Source organism: Callospermophilus lateralis, chromosome 4 (assembly GCF_048772815.1).
Source record: "Callospermophilus lateralis isolate mCalLat2 chromosome 4, mCalLat2.hap1, whole genome shotgun sequence".
In the NCBI taxonomy this organism is placed as follows: domain Eukaryota; kingdom Metazoa; phylum Chordata; class Mammalia; order Rodentia; family Sciuridae; genus Callospermophilus; species Callospermophilus lateralis.
Genome location: NC_135308.1, coordinates 53,095,627 through 53,117,603, shown reverse-complemented (window position 1 = coordinate 53,117,603; position 21,977 = coordinate 53,095,627). Strand labels below are relative to the sequence as shown.

The 21,977-nt window shown below is 45.4% G+C and overlaps 1 protein-coding gene and 1 pseudogene across 11 annotated transcripts in view; both read right to left on the bottom strand.

Moving 5' to 3' along the window:
• The window catches only part of Fgfr1 (fibroblast growth factor receptor 1), a 53,368-nt gene extending 32,052 nt beyond the window's left edge, over positions 1-21,316 (bottom strand). For 4 of the 10 annotated variants that reach the window (XM_076853853.2, XM_076853854.2, XM_076853855.2 and 1 more), the window contains exons 1-2: positions 20,535-20,740; positions 10,649-10,827 (exon numbers count right to left, since the gene is read on the bottom strand). In XM_076853853.2, coding sequence (XP_076709968.1) covers positions 10,649-10,739 — 91 coding nt within the window. In that variant the 5' untranslated portion in view covers positions 10,740-10,827; positions 20,535-20,740. Of the gene's footprint in view, positions 1-5,824; positions 5,913-10,648; positions 10,828-20,534; positions 20,741-20,845 lie in introns of those variants that run through there. The other 6 variants (XM_076853860.2, XM_076853861.2, XM_076853862.2 and 3 more) reach the window with 3 other exon arrangements.
• Positions 96-5,912, bottom strand: LOC143397612 (large ribosomal subunit protein eL43 pseudogene; annotated as a pseudogene). Its single transcript, XR_013091182.1, has 3 exons — positions 5,825-5,912; positions 5,031-5,213; positions 96-2,384 (listed from the first exon to the last, which is right to left on the bottom strand). The product of XR_013091182.1 is annotated as a large ribosomal subunit protein eL43 pseudogene (transcript).
• Positions 21,317-21,977: the final 661 nt, after the last annotated feature.

Below are 21,977 nucleotides of genomic sequence, written 5' to 3'. Positions count from 1 at the left end.
AAAAAATGCTAAGTATATACCTAAGCTGTAAGACTTAGTTTCATGCCATTATCATCTGACTACTGGTGGAAAAACACCTGAATTACAATAACCCATCTCAGCAAAATTTTCCAATTCAAATTAGAAGGGCTTCAATTTACAAATCTCTTTTGAAAAGGCAATATTAACACAATTCACATCAGAACATCCAGTTAATACAATTAACAACAAACCAGAATTTTGCTATATGGTAGAACTTTCTACTGGTCTTTCAATTCCTTCAGCCTTCTGATTGCAGACCTGACGGTGACAGCAGAAGTGGTGTTGTAGGTCCAGGCGTCACCAGCCACTGTTTTCATGCAGGGACCACAGTGCCAGATCCCCACAGCCCATCTCTTTATCTTGGTTTTGCCACAGAAGGAACATGTGTACTTGGCATGCTGGCTGATTTCAATTTTCTTCACCATTTTCCAGAGGGAGGCACTGTAGCGGGTCCCATATTTACCAACGATTCCGACTTTCTTAGTGCGTTTAGCCCTGTCACCGCAACTTAGGCCCGAGACCGAAGAGTGGATACTATTTCTTAAATGAGTCATTTATTGTATTTGTGTTATTAAGAGTTAATGCTGGCTGGGGCTGGGCCTGACCCATACATAGTGAGGGTACGAATAGGACGGCTCACTCAAGCATTTAGAAAAGGTCTATAAGACTTTTACTGTTTCTTCCCAAAAGGTTACATGGATGGTACCAACTGACAGAACCAGAGGAAAACATTCCCTAACTTTCAACAAGTCTAGTTTCTATTCCGAGGGCACTACGAATAGTGTACCACAAATTGATACGTACCTTTAAAATCCCATAATTATTCTGTGGTACTACCTTGTAATATAAAATTTTGTTTTTACATTAATTTGTTAAATATAAACACTAAGAAAAACAAAATTTTAGACCTCCCCCACCGCAGTTTTTGCACTTAAAGAAAAATAACACTGTAGCCTTAAAAAAAAAAAAAAAAAAAAAATCCTAAACCCCAGCCTTTATGAACCTTCTGACATATTTATTTCCATCCAATTAAAAGAAATCTAGGTAGGTTTTTTTTTTTTTGGTACTAGGGATTAAACTCAGGGCACTTAACCACTAAGCCACATCCCCAACCCTTTTTTGTACTTATTTAGAGTTTCACTGAGTTGCTTAGGGCCTCACTAAATTGCTGAGGGTGGCTTTGAACCCTTGATCCTCCTGCCTCACCTTCCCAAGCTGCTGGGATTACAGGTGTATACCATTAACCCAGTTTACATAGATGTAGTTTTTGTGTCTAGGCAATACTGCTGCATTCCGGACTAAGTGTGACCTACAAAAAACTCAGGTGTGGTATCTGACACTTGAGCATCTCTGATCCTAGATCTCTCTCAAGTATGAGGTCTGTGGCTACTGTGGAAAAGAAAGGGTTTTGTTCCGTTGATTATTCCATGCTAGGGAACCACTGTCATTAGGGCAGCTCACAGACTTGTGACTGATGTGGAACCTCACAGTACAGAACAGAAAGTCACAGGAGAAATGGCTCAAGGCAAACATCTCAAAGAGAGAAGTCAGATTCCTGTGAGATAAGGGGGACTAAGCCAGCAATGTTTATTTTTGTTATTTTTTATATTATTATTAGTTTTTAAATCTCTTTTTATTTTATTCTTTTGTGGTATTAGGGATTGAAACCAAGAACACTCCACCACTGAGCTATATACCCAGCTCCCTTTATTTTTTGAGATAAGGTCTTATTAAATTGCCCAGGTTGGTCTTGAACTTATAGTTCTCTTGCCTCATGCAGGGATGTTCAAAAGGTGTTCTGTCTCAATTTTGTGGGGAATCCAATTTGATGGTATGGAGAGCGATAGAGTAGGAAAAAAAATATCATCAGACCTACCGGAATTTGAAACCTCATGCCACCCCTCTCCAACTATACAATCTTTGAGAAGTTACTTAGTTTCCTGAACTTCAAACTAAGGTTAAATAATCTCAAGCTGATCATGGGCATGAACCTTGTGTCCATGGGTTCATTATAAAGATGTAAAAATGTAAACCATGCAGTATAAAGATGCTTACTATTAATTATTATGATGATGGAAGCCAGGGCCTTGTGCATACTGGCGAGTACCTCCAGCCCCAGCCCTGCTTTCAAAAAGATTTTCACTGGACAACCTTTCTGGGGGGCAGTTTGGTATAGTGATGATATCAAAACATTTAAAATGTAACTCCCCTTTGATACATGAACAAATTTTATTTGTAACAGCATGTTCACTCAAGTGCAAATTACTGGAAATAACCTAAGTTACTCCCAAAGTAGAGGACAAGATAAACAAATTTTGTATACTCACATACTAAGTAGTTATCAGGCACGATGAAAAGCTTTTCTGTATGACAATAAATATAGGCTTAAGTTATAAATCAGTACATATAGTATAAATCCATTTCTGAAAGTTTGTATAAAGGCAAGAAAAAAGTCTTTTAAAAAAATAATCATTTTTGGATGATGGGAGTTTAAGTTTTTCTTTCTTTCTTTTTGTACTAGGGATTAAATTGGGGGAACAGGGTGTAATATGACTCCCAGTCATTTTATTTTTTACTTTGAGATAGGGTCTTGCTTAGTTGCTGAGGCTACCTTCTAACTTGTGATCCTCCTGCCTCAGCCTCCTTAGTAATAGGATTATAGGTTTTCTGTATTTTCTACAATGAACTCAGACTACATATCAAAATAAGAATGTTTTAAAAGAACAATATTCTTGCTAATTGCACAGAACTTTGAGAGGAGTTATCAAACATTAAAAACTCCAAGGGCTGGGGTATGGCTCAAAGGTACAGCATATGCTTTAGCATGCATGAATCCCAAGGTTCAATCTCTGACACTGCAAACAAACAGATAAAACACAAAAACTTAAAAAAAAAAAAAAAAAAAAAAAAACTGAGCAAGGACTGACAGTGCTTGTCTAGTAGGTGTGAGGTCCTGGGTTCAATCTCTAGTATACACACGAAAAACGTGAGGCAGAATAAAGTCCGTGCTAGATTGATTATTAAAAACAAAACAAAACAACAACAACAAAAAAGCAAGGAGTGAACAGGGGAAGACGCCAAGAATATGTTCCTTAAACTAGGTCTAACTCAAACTCAAGTTAACCTTAGTCCAAGAATACAGTAGGGATTACAAAATGTGAAAAGGAGAAAAGGATAAGGGCGGCCAGTTCTGTCTGAACACTGGTTAAATTGAGTAAATAATTTCCATTTCTGACTGAACAAAGGTTACATATAAAGTATATATTGTAGTAAAAAAAGGGGGGGGGGACTTAACTTGGCCAGATGAATGAATGAATGGGTTAAAAAAAAGTAATGAAGGAATGAATCCTTAGCCAGAGGTTAGTTTTCAATCCCAGTGAAAACAGGAAGGGGTAAGCTCTGAATTCAATTTTCTTTGTTGATTAATACTTAAAACTTGCACGTTGCTGTCTCGTGCCCTTTTGCCCTGCTCAAGCTCATAACCATTAAGCCCACTCTTTCTTGAACTCTTTGACCCTCTCACGACCACTTGAGGCTTAATACACCTATGTGCCCAGGACAGGGCCTGCTATCCCAATATCCACCTACTGCACACAAACCGTACAGATTTGGCCCGGCACAACGTGGGGGATTAGGAGAGAGCATGGAGTTTCAAGTTCTGCCTAAGCAGATCTTTGTTGTTCCCTGTAACTAACTGGGCAGACCCCTCATCCCAGGCCTCCTCAGTGTGCATGACACAAACCTTTAAACGAAGGCAGCGGACACCCTCTTTGGCAAAGGAGAAAGGTGAGTGATTAGTTATTGTGAGTTAAGAGTCAGGAGAGTGGAAACCAGGGGGCGGATGGATGCTCAAGCTTGATGCTACTATGCTGGCAATACACCTTCTGTGTACGTGGAGGGAGGGTCTCTACTTGGCCACTGGCAGCTGGAAGTCTGAGAAAATCCCCAAGGTCAGGAGCAACTCAGATTCCAGAAGGAATTCTCCTAAAAGGAAATGGTTTGGGATCTGCCTCAGGTTCTTAGGAGGCCAGGTAGGGCAATTAACTTCCAGTTCCAGAGGAGCGGGGACAGGTTGGGCAGAAAGAAGTGTCTAAGTCTGTGAATGAATGGTCCACCCTCCCTGAATGAACAGGGAGTCCCGGGCAGCTGAATTTAAGAGTCCAGGGGAAGGAAGGAGAGCAGCTGGACCTCCCTGGTCAGCAGGAAAACAGATGTCTCATTTCCAGGCTTCAGGGAAGGAAGAAGGAGGCAAAGGTGGTGTCTACAGGGGGAGCCTGAGGCCGCGGTAGCCCCAGAGGAATGAGGCATTATAAAAACAGGGCGCAGCTGCTGGTCAGGCTCTCTGACCCTGGACCTCACCCTTCTGGATAATGACTCCCCAGAACTCACTTCTCCTAAGGCCATCCATCACCACCTAGACAGTCACTCACTCGTTTGCCTGACCAGAAGCAAACACCCTGGCTGGACAAACCCTGTGGACCCATTTTCCCATCTTACATGAAGGCTTGAGAAGAATCCCTGACACCTTCCTGCCTACCCCAAACCAGGTGACAGAGTCATGGACAAAGAATCATGGATTCTTTGTTTGGGCTCCCTCCCTCCCCCCACCCGCTGCACGTCCTCTGGATAGCCATTTGTTCTTCCCTGAGAAATTCCTCCTCCCTGACTTCGGGGAGTGGGTTGGCAAAGCCAGAGTGGAAAATCAGTGAAGCTAATGGTGTAGCAATGCAGAAGCCAGAGCCAAGAACACAGCCTTGGAGTGGCTGAGCTCTACCCAGTGTGGTCAAGCAGGACACGTGAGCATCCTCACATTCTCTCACACTCTGCTGAGAGCTGCTGGGTCCTCCCAGCCCTGCCCTAACTCTAACACTTGCAAACAGCCACCTCTCTGGGGAGGCAGGCATGGGACACAGTAGATCCTGAGGGAAACCTGGTAGCTTAGAGCACTGGTGGATTTCTACAGACCTAAATCCCCTGCCCTTGTTCTCAAGTGGGTCATTCAACATCACCTTTTGCTCTAAGTAATTCCACTAGCCTTCTGGAATTCCTCTTGCCATTCAGTGTGAATTAGAAGCAAACAGGTTCTTTTCACAAGAAGAAATTATGCTGGGGATGAGGTGGAGTGGGGGCACATCCTCCAAGTGTCCCAGGGCAGCTTTGGGACACTGGTCTTCAGGCCAATCAGCTGCAGCCTGCGGAATCACAGCATGTCTTATATTGGGACACCCCCTGGTACCTATCTGAGACTCCTGCTGTAGCTCAGCTGAAATGCACACCCCTTTGGACTAAAGGCAGCTGCAGAACCCCTGTGGGGTGGGAGAGTTGCCAGGACCCTACAACTTGAGGGCTGGTTCATGGTTCTGACACTACCCGCAGTCATGGGTACAGGTTTCTGCAGAACACAGAGACAAAGACCTGCTCTGTGGTACACACATGGCATGCCGGGGGTCTTGCAGCCAGAAATGGAAACACAGAGCTTTTCCATTAAATGTAACCTCTCCCCCATTCAACCAGCCACCAGATTCCTTCAAATCTGGGTGGGTGGGAGGAGCTGTAAAACCTCAGCCCATTAACTCGCTTATGAGTTGCAGGTTTCTATGGATGGAAGCAAGTATTTGGAGACTACAAGTCTCACACACTATACCCCTGTACCACGGGGTCTGGGATGTTTAACCCACATGACTGCTGAAGTGGGGGCAGATAGGAGTCCCCAAAGTGGCCTTGCAGGCAGTTTTGGATGAACCCACTCACGGTTCCCCTCAAGTCCCATTCTAGGAGGAAAAAACAAATGGAAACAGCCCACCTCAAGCTCAGAATGTCTTTCAAGCTGGTGCTTATCTTCTGAAAGGGGTATTCTACCCCTCGGCCTGTGATCCAGCTTCAGTCCACCCGCAAACCTCAAAGCCTGATCTGAAACAAGCTTGTACTTGGTAAGATGGCACACGAGAGAATGGGAAGGAGAGGGAGATTGGTTTTCCTGGAACCCTTATTAAATCAACTTTCCAAGGACAGCCAGAAACTCCAGGCCCTCCCCAGTCCCTCAGGAGCATTTGCAGACAGCTAGTATTGCATTCAGCTGGGGGAGGGGCTGCCAACACACACACACACACACACACACACACACACACACACACACTTACACACAAAGCCTTTCCAATGGGGGAAAAGGTTTCAATGCAGGCAGGGTTTGGGGTAGTCTGCTTTCAGTTTAGGGACAAATCCTTTATACCCAGATTATAGTGTTTTTTGAGGACAATAGCAGCATTATTTAATAATCAGTAGGGCCAAGACTATACAATATATCTAACATTTGTAAAGTTCCCTAAAGTTCACAAAGCATGAAGATATGTTTTCTCTTAACCCGTCACAGTCACAGCTGTTCTCTGACATGACAGAGCTCGTGAGGGATAAAAGTGCCACACTAGGAAGGGACTTCCTTCACCAGACTTATTCTCCAAGTCCCGTGGCTTTCCACTGTTATGTCCTAGGCCATTCCAAGTTGCCCCAAGAGACCACATGTCCCTTACCATATGGGGTATACTCCTGGGTCCCGGGAAAATGGACTAAGAGCAGCCATTTATTACTGTGTACCAGGCTCTGTGTAAGAGCTGTGCAGACGGTCTCATTTGATCTTTACAATGACATTATGAGCACATATTCATTATTAACAGAGTTTATAGAAAGGCAGAGAAAACTGTCCCAAGAGTCAACAGGGAGTAAGAAGTGGAGTCAAAGCCAGGTGTGGTGGTGCATGCTTGTAATCCCCAAGACTTGAGAGGCTTAGGCAGGAGGATGGCAAATTTAGAGGCCAGCCTCACAACTTAGTGAGACACTGTCTCAAAATAAAATTAAAAAGGACTGGAAATGTAGCTCAGTGGTAGACTAGCTCTGAGCTAAATCTCCATTACTATAAAAGAAAGAAAAAAAGAAGTGCACTTGAAATCAAAATGAAGGTAGTCAAGAAAAAACATAAAAGACTTGTGCATGAATGTTCAGAACACAGTAGTTTTATTAAAAATGGCCAAAATTGTTCATAACTGCTATAATTCATGTGTTGGCAGATTGGCTTCCAGAGTGACAATATTGAAAGGTTGAATACCTTTAAGAGGTGGGGCTTAGTGAAGGTCACTGCTTTCATAAGGGATTAAATGAAGTTCTCATGAAACCTCTAAGTTCCCTGCGGCTCCCTGGTCTCCCTATCTCATCATAGGATCTCTCTTATATACACCCTGGTGACCCACCCTCCAAGTAGTGATACTGCAAGGTGGGCCATCACCTGAGGCTAAATATATGGGCTGCCTGATCTTGGACTTTCAGCCTCCAAAACCATGAGGTAAACAATCTTCTTTTCTTTATAAGTATCCAATTTCAGGTCTTTTGCTATAACAACTGAAAACAGACTAATACAATGACCCAAATGGCCATCAACAGGTGAATACACACTCAGCATGTAATTTTATCATATGAAATTCTAAAACAGGAAAAACTAATCTATGGTGAAAGAAAGTAGATTAGAGGTTGCTCAGGGACTGACTGAAGAGGGGCACGGTGAGGGGTGATGAAAATGTTCTATATCTTCACTGAGGTAGCAGTTACATGGTGTACACACATTCTATAAAAACACATGGAGCCGGGTGCGGTGGCGCATGCCTATAATCTGAGCAGCTCAGGAGGCAGAGGCAGGAGGGTCGCAAGTTCAAAGCCAGCCTCAGCAACAGTGAGGCGCCAAGCAACTCAGCGAGACCCTGTCTCAAAATAAAATACAAAATAGGGCTGGGGATGTGGCTCAGTGGTCAAGTGCCCTGAGTTCAATCCCAGGTACCAAAAAACAAAAACAAACGAACAAAACACGTGGAACCATACACTTACAACCAACACATGTTACATAAATCATACCTCAATTAAGTTAACGTTTTTATATGCTCAGTCCTGACTGCCTACAGCCTCCCAACAGTCCCCATCCCCCTCTCTTCCTCCCTCTCTTCTCAGGGCTTGTACTTTGTCCTCATCAAGACCTTCAGATCCCTGGCTCTATCCTCCATCCCTGCCGTTTCCTTTCCTAGATAGGATCCACCACCAGCAGCTTCAAAGACCCTCCTCCTCCAGCCCCACCGCCCATCTAAATCTCCTTTAGCTCACATTTCCCTGCTCCACACCCTCTTCCGGCCTTCAAGTGGCTAGGCCAAAGATTTGTACAAATTCATTTTCTCTAATCTCCATTCTTGGGCTGCAAAGAGTCTTGGAGAAAGTTAAAAAAAGGAAAAAGAAAATGCTTCAGGGTCCATCATAAAAGCACATTCTCAACCCCCAGCCATGCCCTCCTTGTTCCTGGACTCCCCTGCCACTGTCTACGCAGTGGCTGGTCACCATCTTCTCTGCTCCCCGTAACCTCCCACACGCGGATTCACTCCCTTACTTTCATCTTGTCTTGTCTCTAGTCATCTAGAGTTGCTATTCTACCGACTTAAACCCCTGGGTTCTATTTCTGGAGGGTCTTTACTGCTTTTTCCTTCTTTTACAATCTTACAGCCCCCATCCTACTTCCCGATCTCACTCCAACTAGACAATCGAAACAACCTTCCTAACTAGTCTTTCTGTCAACAGAGGCCGCAGCAGTAATAAATGCTAACACTTTCCATCTACGTGCTTTATTTGGATTATTGCATTCAATCCTTTTTTACCCTTCCCATTTTATAGATGGGCAAAACTAAGGCTTACTGTGTTCGAATTTGGCAAAGGAAGTTAACGCAGCTATCACATGGCAGACCAAGATGAAAACAGGTCCACCTAACTAACCCCTTCCTCCCATCTGTCCAAATTCAATGGCCAAATTAAATTTCTGAAAGCTGGAACATGTCACTAAATTTTTCAAATTTCCCAGCACCTACCCATTTTAAGTATAGTTTCCTTAGCGTGGCATATGGAAGCCTTTCATATGGTAGCCAAATCTAATTTTCCAAGGTATTATTTCCCATAACTATTTACCCAAAAGGCAAACCATTCTCAATTTTATCTTATATATCCTGCCTCTGTACCCTCACTCATGCTTTATGCTTTTCCACAGAAAGCCCTTTACTTCTCTCTCCCAGATCCCTACTTTTTCCCCATCTCAGATGATCTGTGCTCCTCTCTTCCTCTGCATTCCCACTGCTTTTTTTTTTTTAACATTGTTTTAGTTGTAGATGGACACAATACCTTTATTTATTTTTATGGGGTGCTCAGGATCGAACCCCATGCCTCACACGTGCGAGGCAAGCACTCTACCACTGAGCCACAACCCTAGCCCCCCCACTGCATTTTATTATAACTCCAATGTGTAATTTAAACACAGTATACTTTGCATTTATTTCTCTGTACTTGTCTCTACCTAATGGTTAACTCCTGTGGGCAGAGATAAACTCTCCCACTTTGGGTCTCCGGTATGTTCTTGCTCAGATCTTGCCTGTGGTCCTACAGAATGCCTGCTCCAGTTATTACACCTTCAGAAAGTCTCACACAACCCTCCCTGCTCCTTCCAAGCATCATGTAACTAGACATGTTCTCTCACCCATCACTCATCATTAAAACAGGTCCCTGATAGCCTAGACTGATGGCCTTGTAAATACAGCCACCACATCATAAGCAACCAAGCTTTTCATCTACTGCTTGCCAACTTTCTCTATGTGACCAGTCACCAAGTCTCAAAGTCCCCCCAAATGCCTAAACATTAATTCTCAGAAAGTCTCTCAAAAGCTATCAGGTATGCGGCACTTGTAATCTCCCATAGGTATTTTCATAACTTGTGCAAATCCCATGAGTAGCGGGGCAAGTCTTCCTGTTACTAATAATCTCTGTGAATTTCCAACACACTATAGGTCTCTATGCTCCATCCTGCTTCCTAGTTCCCAGTCTCTTTGAAATCCCTCAAATAGGGCATCTCCAAAGCAAACCACTCAGCAGGCTCCCAAACAGGACCTGGGAGACACATTCAAGAAAGGCAAAATGGCAGGCAAGTCATCATGACCACCAACCCTTATAGAAGATGTATCTTTGGAACAATTTTTTTTTAAATATATAATTTTTTAGTTATAGACAGACACAAAACCTTTATTTTATTTATCTGTTTTTATGTGGCACTGAGGACCAGAAACCAGTGTCTCACACATGCAAGGCAAATGCTCTACCAACTGAGCTAAAACTCTAGCCCCTGGAACAATTTTTTATAAGTCAGAGACTATTATCAAACTCTTACATCCTACAATGTCCCCTGTTGTACGATTCAAATGCTAAACCAAAACTCATAGGCTACTTGGTCGCCATCGCACCAACTATCGGTTTTTATATATATATTTATATACCACCCAGGATAAAGACTCAGCTCTTAGGTGCCAATCAGATGTTTTTTTCCCTCATCTTATCAACTCAGGATGGCTGTCACCAGACTTCACAACCCCAACCTCTGATGAAGTCATTTAGATTTATAACCAGGCCCAACCAGCCTAAGAATCTCAAGCATCTCTGCTATAGGAAGGAAGCCCTTTGCTCCACCTAAGAAGGAGCCTTCCTACTTGATCACATCACCTCCATGCAAGCCCAGCCTGTTCAAAGGCTCGGGGGTCTGGGCCAACCCTTCAGCCTACTGCCTTACCTTGTTCAGGCAAGGTTGGGGCTGGCCTGGCAGTGCAGAGTGTGGCTGTGACCAGCACAGCCCAGAAGAGGAGGCACTTCCAGCTCCACATCCCAGTTCTGCAGTTAGAGATTGGTGACAAGGCTCCACACCTCCATGGATACTCCACCTTGAGCCCGAGTCTCCTTTTCAAGCTGACTCTGGGGAAAGAAAAAAACAAAAAGTTAAGAGGGTCTGAGAGGTGGGAGGCACAGAGAAAAACAAAGTAAAACATGTCACATGGTCACCCTGACCAAAAAACGTTGCTTGAAGCAGTAACTACTCCTTAAGGTACAAAGAAGAGAACTATGAGCTTATCACAACATTTAATCAGAGGTTCCAGGTCTCAATTAGACTAAGGGTTGTTTTATTTATTTTACTTTATTTTAGGGGGTACCAGGGATTAAACTCAGGGACACTCAACCACTGAGCCGCATCTCCAACCCTATTTGTATTTTATTTTGAGATAGGCTCTCACTGAGTTGCTTGGTGCCTTACTTTTGCTGAGCCTGGCTTTAAACTCGCAATTCTCCTGCCTTAGCCTCTGGAGCTGCTGGGATTACAGGTATGCCACCACTTCTGGCTAAGGGTTGTTTTAATTCATGCTAAAGCTTAGTGCTCCCCAAAGGCCGTTTATGTGTTAAAGGCTTGTTCCTCAGCATGGTGCCACTAGGAGATGGTAGAACCTTCAAGAAGTGGAATGTAAGCTAGACACACAACTATTATTCCAATTACTCACAACCCCAGCTACTAGAGAGGCTGAGTCAGAAGGACTAAGAGTTCAAGCCCAGTTTGGCCAACACAGTGAGACATTCCCCTGCACCCTGAACCCAAATATTTGGGGCCTAGGGGAGGTTTTAGGTAATCATGGGTATGACCTTGAAGGGGATTATGAGAATCCAGGTCATTCCTAGCTGTAAGGTGAACCATGCTCGAAAGCAACAGACCCAACCAACCAGACTGAAACCTCTAAAACTGTGTGCAAAATAAATGTCCTAGTGGGCTGGGGCTGGAGCTCAGTGGTAGAGCACTTGCCTAGCATGTGTGAGGCACTGGGTTTGATTCTCAGCACCACATATAAACAAATAAAAGGTCCATCAATAACTAATAAAAATATTTAAAAAAATAAAACAAACGTGCTATTTTTCAGTTGATTAGCTCAGGTATTTTGTTATAGTAACAGAAGGCTAACACAGTTCAATTCTACAATTATATTTCGAGTGCAGACTAAGTGCTAGACTGACTGGAAAGATTACCATGAGATTCTCCAAGGTATAAGCCTCAAGACTGTTTATGCCGATAAGTGAACAGTCTCATCAATGTCCCAAACTGTTCTGTCACTTTGCTGGGTGAGGGCTTCACAAAGTGGTGTGCAATTAATTGGAGGAGACTTATGCTGAGACTCCCACAGTATTATATGGAACGAAGCACTCAACCACAAAGTAGCAGAACCATCTGGGGACAGTCATAAGGCCATTCACTTCTCAGCACAAAGATTTTTTGTTTTGGTACCAGGGACTGAATTCAGGGGCACTTGACCACTGAGCCACATCCCCAGTCCTATTTTGTATTTTATTTAGAGACAGGCTCTCATTGAATTGCTTAGTACTTTACAGTTGCTGAGGCTGGCTTTGAACTTGCAATCCTCCTGCCTCAGCCTCCTGAGCCACTGGGATTTCTGACACATGCCACCTCACCTGACAGCACAAATGACCTTGAGACTTGTACCTTGGAGAACCTTACGGTGATCTTCCCAGTCAGGCTACCTCTTAGTCTGCACTCAAAACAGTTGCAGAACTGACCTATCCCTTTGGTGAAGAAGAGAGATGGATGAAATGTGGAGCACACCAAAGACTAGGAAATGGGAGCCAAGTACACAGGTAATTAGCTAGTAATTATGGGACTCAAGGAAGATGCCAGGCAAGTGCTCTGAGTTATATCCTCAATCCCCCAGAGTTCTTTCTTTTTGTTTCTGGGTGAATCACAGGCATCTGCAGTTCTACCCACCTCCCTTACAGACACCAGAATCCTCACCACTCTTACAAAGGATTTCAGAGCACCTCAGAGGGTGGGACCAGGAAGTGGATCCAGCTGTCCTTGATGCTGGAAGGTGACAGCTGATGTCTGACAGAGAATACCCAGAAGTTAGGACAGGAGTGGGAGAGATACATCCCACCGCACAGTCAAGGGCTCTTGCAAGGGCTGACTCAAAGATGGCTCATGCCTGCCCCAGTTTAATGCACACACTTGGCAGCCCTTGACCCTTCCCAGGGCCGCAGTGATAAAATTTAAAACAGCTCCCTAGCGGGCTGGAGTGGTAGCGAGCTTGCCTACCATGTGTGAGGCACTGGGTTCCATCCTCAGCACCACCAACAAATAAATAAATAAATGGGTAGGTAGACAGGTAGATAGATAAATAAATAAATGTATTGTGTCTGTCTGCAACTAAAAAAAAGTTTAACAAAATAAATAAATAAATAATAAAACAGCTCCCTGGGATCTTAAAGAAAGAATCAATGCTGAAACATTTATCAAGTGATAAGACTTTTTGGTCACTGTTGGGCTATGTGGGGGGTGATCATCTCTCTCTTCCAGGTGGCTTTTGTCCTAAATGCTCCAGGGAGCCATCCAAGTTATTCAGAGAATCTGTTTCCCCGGAACATGCCCTAATGTGGTGCTTCAGTCCTGCCTCCCCCTGAGCCAGGCAGGGCCCCTCTCAGTGACTCAGTCCTGGCTGGCAGAAAAACCCCAAATTCTTGGCTTTGCATGCTCGGCCTGCAGGAATACGTATGCACTATCGCTGCTCCCTCCCAAGGCTTACTAAAATTTCATAATGATTTCATATTAAAGAAGTAAACATTTTCTTTTTTTGTACCAGGAATTGAACTCAGGGGCACTCGACCACTGAGCCACATCCTCAGACCTATTTCGTATTTTATTTAGAGACAGGGTTATTTAGTGTCTCACTGTTGCTGAGGCTGGCTTTGAACTCACAATCCTCCGGTCTCAGCCTCCCAAACCGCTGGGATTACAGGCGTGTACCACCATACCTGGCCAAAAGTAAACATTTCTATTTCATTTTTCTAAATTTAGGAAAGGGACTAGAGATGGAAGGAGTATTTACTGAATATTACCATATGCCAAAACTACACTAGGTACAATTATTTGTAACTACAAAACTTTATTTATTCCTCACTATAAATTTCAGGGGGATAAAAGGTATAATTCTCCTCTAAGCAATGGAGAAACTGAGGCTCAAAAATCACCCGTTTTCATATGGTAGAGGACAGGATGGGAGGATGCAAATAAGGGCTGGGGTGTAGCTCAGTGATACAGTGCTTTCCTGGTCCTCAAGGGCAAAAAAACAGCCCTATCTGATAAAGTCTCAAAGGGATTCATACCATAAAGAAAACAAGTAGATAAGGACAAATCTGAATTAGCTCTGGAAATGAAAGGGTATTTATTAGTCCTTTGGTGGACAGAAAGACCCCTGGAAGCAGACCACAGATGGGCTGTCTAGGATAAGAATGGGGCACAACCTTGGGCCTGGCACAGAAGCAATGCTCATCTGAGGGCATCTCTGACCCCGCCTTTCACTATATCCCAAAGATACACCTCACTGATGCAGGCTTGTCACCCAGAAAGATGCATCTAACTCAAGAAAACCAAAGTCCCATAGTAACTGCCAGTCTACTAAATGAATTTTTAGTATCCAAAAAGGGTAGATGGGAGAAGGTGGTATTATCTTGAGATGATTCAGCTTGGTTTCAATTATAGGGCTGGTTTCAGACTGTCCTCTTTTCGCTACGTGATCAGCGTTCGTCAAACTAATCTGACACTTTCCTTCCAACTCATTCAGCCAAAACCTATACCCCTCCAGGCCTTAGGTTTCACCTCTAAAATAAGGATGCTAAGAGAACCTGGCTTCCTGGCACCAGTTCCTGAAGTGAGAAAATAAGTGGGCACACACCCCATTCCACACACCTGCAGAAAATGCAATGATACAAACAGCTCATCCACGGTGCTGTCTGTGATCTTTGGAACCGTCATCTCATCTTCTCATTCTATTAATTAATGAATTCCCCAAAGCCCTCAGGAACAGCCTCTATCCGTTATAGCCTGACATATGTGACCTCTAGCCTTGCAGGTGTATACAGCATCTTCCCCAGAGACCTTGCAGCTGGCCCCCTTCAGTCTCTCCAATATCAGTCAGGACTCCCAGGATTCACAGCTTGACTTGCCTGGGTGCAAAGGTCCTCAATGGGGAGTGAAGGGTGGAACACAATATCTCAATCTTCACACTTGCAGGAGAGGGCTAAAATATCTGCCCTGCCTACATCATAGGTGGTTAGGAGGACTGAATGGCAGCATGCATTAAAGTGTCTGAAGTTCTCATCCAAGAGAAGATGACCAGTGTCTGGTGGGAAAGCAGGGGCTGGTCCACATGACCTTGCATCTCTCCCTAATTCTAAAAGTAAAGATTCTAAGCCAGGTGTGATGCACACCTGTAATCTCAGCAGCTTGGGAGGCTGAGGCAGGAGGATCGCAAGTTTGAAGATTGCCTCAGCAACTTCCTAAACAACTTAGTGAGATCCTGTCTAAAAGTAAAAAAACAAAAAGGGTTGGGGACGTGGCTCAGTGGTAAAGTGCTCCTGGGTTCAGTGCCCAGTACCAAAAAAAAAAAAAAAAAAAAAATCTATGAAATATACTTTTTACGAGATTTCAATTTTCTTATAATATAAACAATGCAATAAAAACTAGTTTATGAGTTCAGTTCAGTTCTATTCAGTTCTTTGGCTGGACGGGATTAACAAATGAATTCTTGCCCTTCCATTTATGACCTTACCATTCTGGGACAGACACTTAACTTTTCTGAGCCTCAATGTCCCACTTGTTGGAAGGAGTTAAAATACTTGCCTTGCCTACATCACAGGTGGTTACGAGGATCAAATAAATGGGAAGTGGGGTCAAGGGGCCCACTTTCACCTCTTGAAAGTACCAACTTGGTCAAACATAAGGGGTTATAACTAAACATTGTGTTTTGATGGTACTCCCAGAAATTTTGATAACTATGGCAGGAGAACCCAAACTTCCTACCTGGGACCTTCCTACCTTTCTAAAGATATTTTCACCCTCTATCTTTAGGATGTACCCTGTACTCTAAACCTGGCTGGCCCATTCAGTGGCCTCTGGACACATGCAGTTCTTTAGCACCTGAAATGTTGCTACTGCTCCTTCGGATGTGCTAGAATGAAAAATATACACTGATCTTGAACACTGATCTTTTTTTTTCCCTTTGGCATTAAAAAAAAAAGAATGCAAAGTGTCTCAATAATTTTTTATGTTGGGATTGGGAGTATATATAGCTAAATGGAAGAGCACATGCTTAGCATAAGCAAGCCCCAGGGTTCACTCCTTAGCACCCCTGCAAAATTTTGTATATTGATCACATGTTCAAATGATAATATTTTGGGAATATTAACATGATATATTAATTTAAATATAATAAACCAAATTATTAAAAATTAATAATTTAAAAATAATTAAAATCTAAACAAATACACTCAAAATTGATGTCATCCATGAATTTTCACTTAATTTCAAAGTGGCTACAAGGAAATCTAAAATTACATGATGTTTGTGTTCTATTTCTACTGGACCGTGCAGTTGAGTTCATCTCAATTCCTCTATACGAGTGTTTCTTTTTTGCCCTTCCTCCCTCTGCAATGCTTGGTTGGGAGTTTTCCTATTCTTGGAACTCCATCTTAAAAAGTTATATCTCTTCCACAAGCCTTTTCTAGGCCTTGTAGCTGCAGGATCCCATTCCCCTAAATTTTCAAAACAAATTACCAGCTCCTCTCCCATGAGGCCTGTGTTGCCTGCTATTATTGTTCTTTATATTCCCCATGCCCTTCTGTGCCCAACTAACCTTTATCAATACCCTTAGTACCTAGTATGCACATAGCAGATGCTGGCATATTTGTTAATTGGCTGAATGGAAGAAAAAAATTCTGATCAAGCAAGAACTGACACAGGCTGTATTCTTTTTCTGAAATGGTTAGGACCAAAGTTATTTCAGATTTTGAGGTTTTTTTCAGATTTTGGAATATTTGCATAGCTTATGCCACTGAACATTCTTAATCCAAAAACTGAAACTTTAAGATGCCAATATGACATAAGTATTTTGGATTTCAGATTTTCAGATCAGGGATGTTCAACTTGTATTAATACTATTTAAAAATAGAGTATATTGGTGTGTGGGGGGGGGGGGGCAGAGGGGAGTCATAGCTAGTGGCCTTGTTAGCCAGCCAAACTCTATTCTAAAGAATACCAAGTGAGAAATTTCTAAACATCTTGATGCCTCAGAATTGAGGGCAGCACAAACAGAAATGGTCACTTTTCCCAAAAGTGAGCAATGTTTACTCCATGTTGAAGAGTGCAAACAAATACTTTTATTAAAAAGTATTTTGAAAAAAGGCAGCTCAGTTTACAAAAGTTTAATTGGTCCAAAGGAAATGCTAATTGTTTGAGTTTCTGCAAGAAAGTGTCCAGTATCCTTGCAAGTGAGAAATATATATAAAATTAGCAATGAATGAAATGCTAATTGCCCACATTATCTATGAAACCCTGCTGTTGAAGAAAGGTCATACTAGTGGAGCATCACCCAGGTGGGTGCTGTTTACTGGGACAGGAGGGAGGGAAAACAAACATTGCTTCTTTATTGTAAGAGGGGTGGTGGTGATGAGGAGAGGTTTCTGTTTAAGATGCAACTTTGAAGGGAAAAACAAATATCCTAGCCACTTCTGGTATTTAATCCTCTCTGGAAACACCAGAACCTTCTCTAAAGCTCTACATCTGGACTCCCATCCATCCCTGGTGCATTCAGACCTTTTACAGAGCTCTGGGGAAGACAAATGCAAGGCAAATTTCCCAAGAGGAAATTAAATTCAAGTGATGTGAGGTTCTTTCAGAATAAGATGTTTGAATCAATTCTATCTAACTCCTTTTCCTCCAGCAGCAACAGGCTCAAACTTCCTAGACAGCTCTTTAACTAACAGCCATTTTGATGAAAGAGATTTAAAGAAATGGAAGCAAGGGAGAGGGAAAAAAAAAAAAAAAAAAAAAGCTTCAGAGGCTGGCTGCTAAACCTCAAACTCACAAGAGCAAATTTCCTATTAGAGGTCTTGTTTCAGGTCAATACCTCAAATAAAGAAAAAGCATACCACTAAAAGAAAAATCTATGTATTTTCCTTGGTCCCCAAGGCTGGAGTCCGTCTTCCCAATGTTCAATTCAATTTCTCGCCCTCTGGAGCCCATCAGGAATAAAGCTAGCCCAGGTTTAGGGATTCCTGGATGTATTCTTAATCCCTGCCCCCCTCCAGGAGGAAGAGATAACATCTGTGATGCTCCTTCTCCATTTCTTCCTGTCCCTGTGCTTCACTTATTATTCAAAAGGCACCAAAAGGAACTTTCTAACATACTCTATATGGCCAGAGACCAAGGAAAAGAAGCACCTTAAGATTGTCTACTTTGGTCCAAATCCCTATTGTGAAAACATCTCTAAAATGGGCCTTTCCGTCCACATGGTAAAAGCAGGCAGTGAAAGTACTCTCAATCCGGAGGACTCTCATTAAAAAGCTGACACTCAGCTATGACTAAGAGTAAATGCAACAGATACTTCAAGGGGCTTGTCACTGATGCAGTCTATAACCATCCCAGCGGAAGCCAGGCCCCATCCCCAAACACCCAGTACCCTGAGAGTCAGCGCAGCCCTAGCTTCTCCCAACCAACTTAAGGAAAATATGTAAACAAGTCATTAGGAAAGGAGGCAGGCCATCAGAACAGACAGAGGGCAATGGCAGAGCTTGCTGGTCTTTGGTCACTGAAAGGAAAAGAGATGACCCGGGCCTGGGGGTAATTAGCCAGACGAAGGCAGGTCCCTTGGGCCCTGCTACTTAGCTTTTAAACAAGCCTCAGAGAGGAAACCGGGAGCCTGAGCCAAGGGAGGAAAATGGCCACTTTCTGCTCAACAGTCTCAAGGCAAAGGTTCTACAATTTAGACGGTATTCCAAAAAAAGCACTGGTCCGGAGGTGCAAAGGGCAGGGCACATCTGCAGAGGAAACAAGTCACCTTAATTACCATGTCTAGAGAAAGTGCGATTTCATTACAGCTTCCAAAACTACCGCCCAAAGAAGGAAACCAGAGAAGTGTTTTCAATTTGAAAGAGAGTGGAAAGGAGAGGGTGAGAGGGACCAACTCTCCCCACTCTGCAGTCACTTACCCCTTGGCTGGACACTATGATGCTTTCCTACCCCAAAGAATATTCAAAATCCAATTCGACACTCCACCCCTACCCACATAGCTGCAGCCATTATTTAAATGATAAAACACCCCACTTTAGTTTCTGAGGGCTGCAGCTCAATAACTCCCTAAAAACACACAAGGAGCGCCTCTGGCAGCAAACAGTTCCCGCCCCGAGCCGCTGCGCACCCGGCTAGCTCCGGGGAGAGTGGAAAAGAGACGTGTGACGCCGCGGTCCGGCGGCTCCGCACCGGGACTGACGCTGCCTCCTCTTCAACTATAATTAAAGGGGATAGAAAGCGATGCTTTGGTTCCAGAAACATCGGTAAGGCCCGGTTCTGGGCCAGACTCCTAGCCAAAGAGGCCACCTTTAGCAGAAAAACCGTTCAGTAGTGCTACAGACGAAAACCTTGGCCCCATCTCCCAAGATGCGTCTTTTCTGCACAATCTAGAGAGCACCCAAACGCCACCACCAGCAGCAGAGAATACTTAGTTCGGGAGGATACTAAATAACTTGGGCTCGAGGTAACTTTCTTTTCTCCTCCAATCCGAAAGCCTAGTTTCCAAGTCTCCAGTAACTTTAAGGAGGGAGGTGGTAAGAACAAGTTGAATAACCCCAGTTTTAATTTAGAAGAGGGGGAGGGGAGGAAGAGGGATGTTAATAATGTGGCTGCGGTGTACCCGTGTGGGGTGAAACGGAACCAGATGCGGCTGCTACATCTGGGGAAAGGGGGTGGGGGAGAAAAGCACCGTAGAAATGCTTTCCAAACGGGCTAATAGCTTCTAGGCCCAGAACAGAGAAGCAGGTTTCCTTCACCCTCCCCCCAAAAAAAGGTGCCTGGCTGCCTCACAGGGTATGTGTTTTAAGAATCCCATCTACAATGTCACAAAATCTGCAAATGTGGGTTCTAGCTTCTCATTCTTACCCCAAACATAACGGGAGCCAGGAGCGGAGGGCAATGGGGTCTGGGTTCGGAGAAGCAACAAGCACTGCCCAGGGGACCGCAGACAAAATCCTCACCCCTTCCCCCACCTCCAAGAACTAGATAGGAACTGAATGTCCCCCCGCCCCCTCCCCATAATGGGGTTTAACATCACCAGCTGGTCACCCTCCCCTTCTCCAAACTTCGGACTCGTTCTGAAAAAGTCTAAGTGAAACATCACCACCCCTTGGAAAAGGGAATCTTTTTCTTCGCTCTCTGCTAAAGCAGACATTCAGCCATTTGGTGACGACACCTCCTTAAAACCTATTCCAAGACAAGCTAACCTTCCCCTCCACTTCCTTTCCTCCTCATGCCTCCACCCACCCGCCCCAATCCGGACCCCGGACTTTACCGGAGGTGGAAAAGACTTAGAAATGCAACAGATTTTAAGGGGTGCGCCCAGAGCTACCTGCTGAATCCTTACAAGGGGACCAAAAAGAGATGGAGTGGCATGCAACACACACACACACACACACACACACACACACACAACCTCGCTGCCCACTCCCGCCCTCCTCCCTAGTCCCAGGAAACAGAGGGCCTCCACCGTCTTCGTCCCGGCCCAATCCCTCCTAGGACTCACCGTGGAGCCGCCGCCGCCTCGCCAGCTCCGAAGCAAGAGTTGGCGGAAAAGTTGGGCGGCAGGAGGAGCGGCGGGACCAGCGCGGGGAGGGGGTGCAGAAGGCGACGCGGAGGGAAAGGGAGGGGAGACCAAAGGGGGGCGCAGAGCGCTGGGGACAGAGCTGGGAGGTGGAGGGGGCGGGTAAAGGGTGGAGGGAGGCGCCGGCCGCAACTGGGCTGCGGCGGGCGAAGCGCGCAGCCAGGAGGCTCCAGCGCCGGGGGCCGCTCGGGACGCCAAGCCCGCCCCGGATCTGGGGGCGCCGCGGCTCTTACCTCACTTGGCGCTGCGGTTCCGCCTCGGGAGAGCTCGCCGTGGCTTGTGCAGGCGGGCGTGTACCCGCGTTCCCCACTCCGGCCCCTTGCCCCCGGGCTCCGTTCTGGTTCTTGCGGGGTCGCGAGAATCCCGAGGCCGGCGCTCGACTCCCGGTGGCGCTCGGTGCTCGGCGCCTCCAGCCCGGGCGGGAACAATGGAGCCGAAGCTGGTGCCCCGGAGGCGGGGCGGGGGGAGGGCTCCCGTCCGCCGCCCGGGGTCTCCAGACCTGGTGCCTCCCCTCTCCAGAACCCAGCGGCGGGGCCTCACGCTTCTTGCAGACCCGGCTCCATCGCCCTGAGAGGGCCCCGGCGCCGCGGTGTGCCCGACTGCAGCACTGGTATGGTGCGCCCTGCGGGGCGCCCCTCGAACCGGAGAAAAGTCCTCGGTCTCCGCCGCTCTTCCAGCTGCGGCGCGCGCTCGCGTCCAGGGAAGGCGAGGGCACCGCAATGCGCTAACCACAGTCTCAGTCCTGTCCGGATGTTGCCGCCCAGCTCTGGCCACAGCCCGGGTTTCTCGGCGCGCTGCGGCTGGACCAGCTTTCGGGCTCCTGCTCGCCGCCGCCTACTGCCGAGGCCGCCGCACCAGTGGCCGCAGGAGCGCTCCGAGCGCTGTGCGCCGGCGAGGCGCGAGGGCTCCCTCTCTCACTCCCACCCGGCGCTAGTCCCACCTCCTCCTCCTCCCCCTGCAGCTGCCTGCTGGGCCTTGTAGTTTCGGAGCCGCTGCCCCCGAGAAGCGGATAAGCAACTGAACTGCCAGGAGCTCTGCTTCTCTTCCCAGCAGTCTGGGGTTCTTTGGCGCTCCTGCCCTTCCATCTGGCAATACTGGAAGGGTCCCCGAATTTCAGGCCATGGACAGATTAGCAAATTGGAGGGTGGAGTGGGGATTCTCTGTAGTCCTGAGGTTGCACAGGGCAGCATGGGCTTTGGATTCTGCGCACCTTGAGGGAAAGATCTCGCTCCAAATCTCAGCTTCCCTATCTGTAAAAGGGGGATAATAGTACTTTTCATAGAGTGGAGGAGTTAAAAAGGGCCTAGCACATAGTTCACACTCAATAAATACTAGCTGGTTTTTTTTTTTTTTTTTTTTTCATAA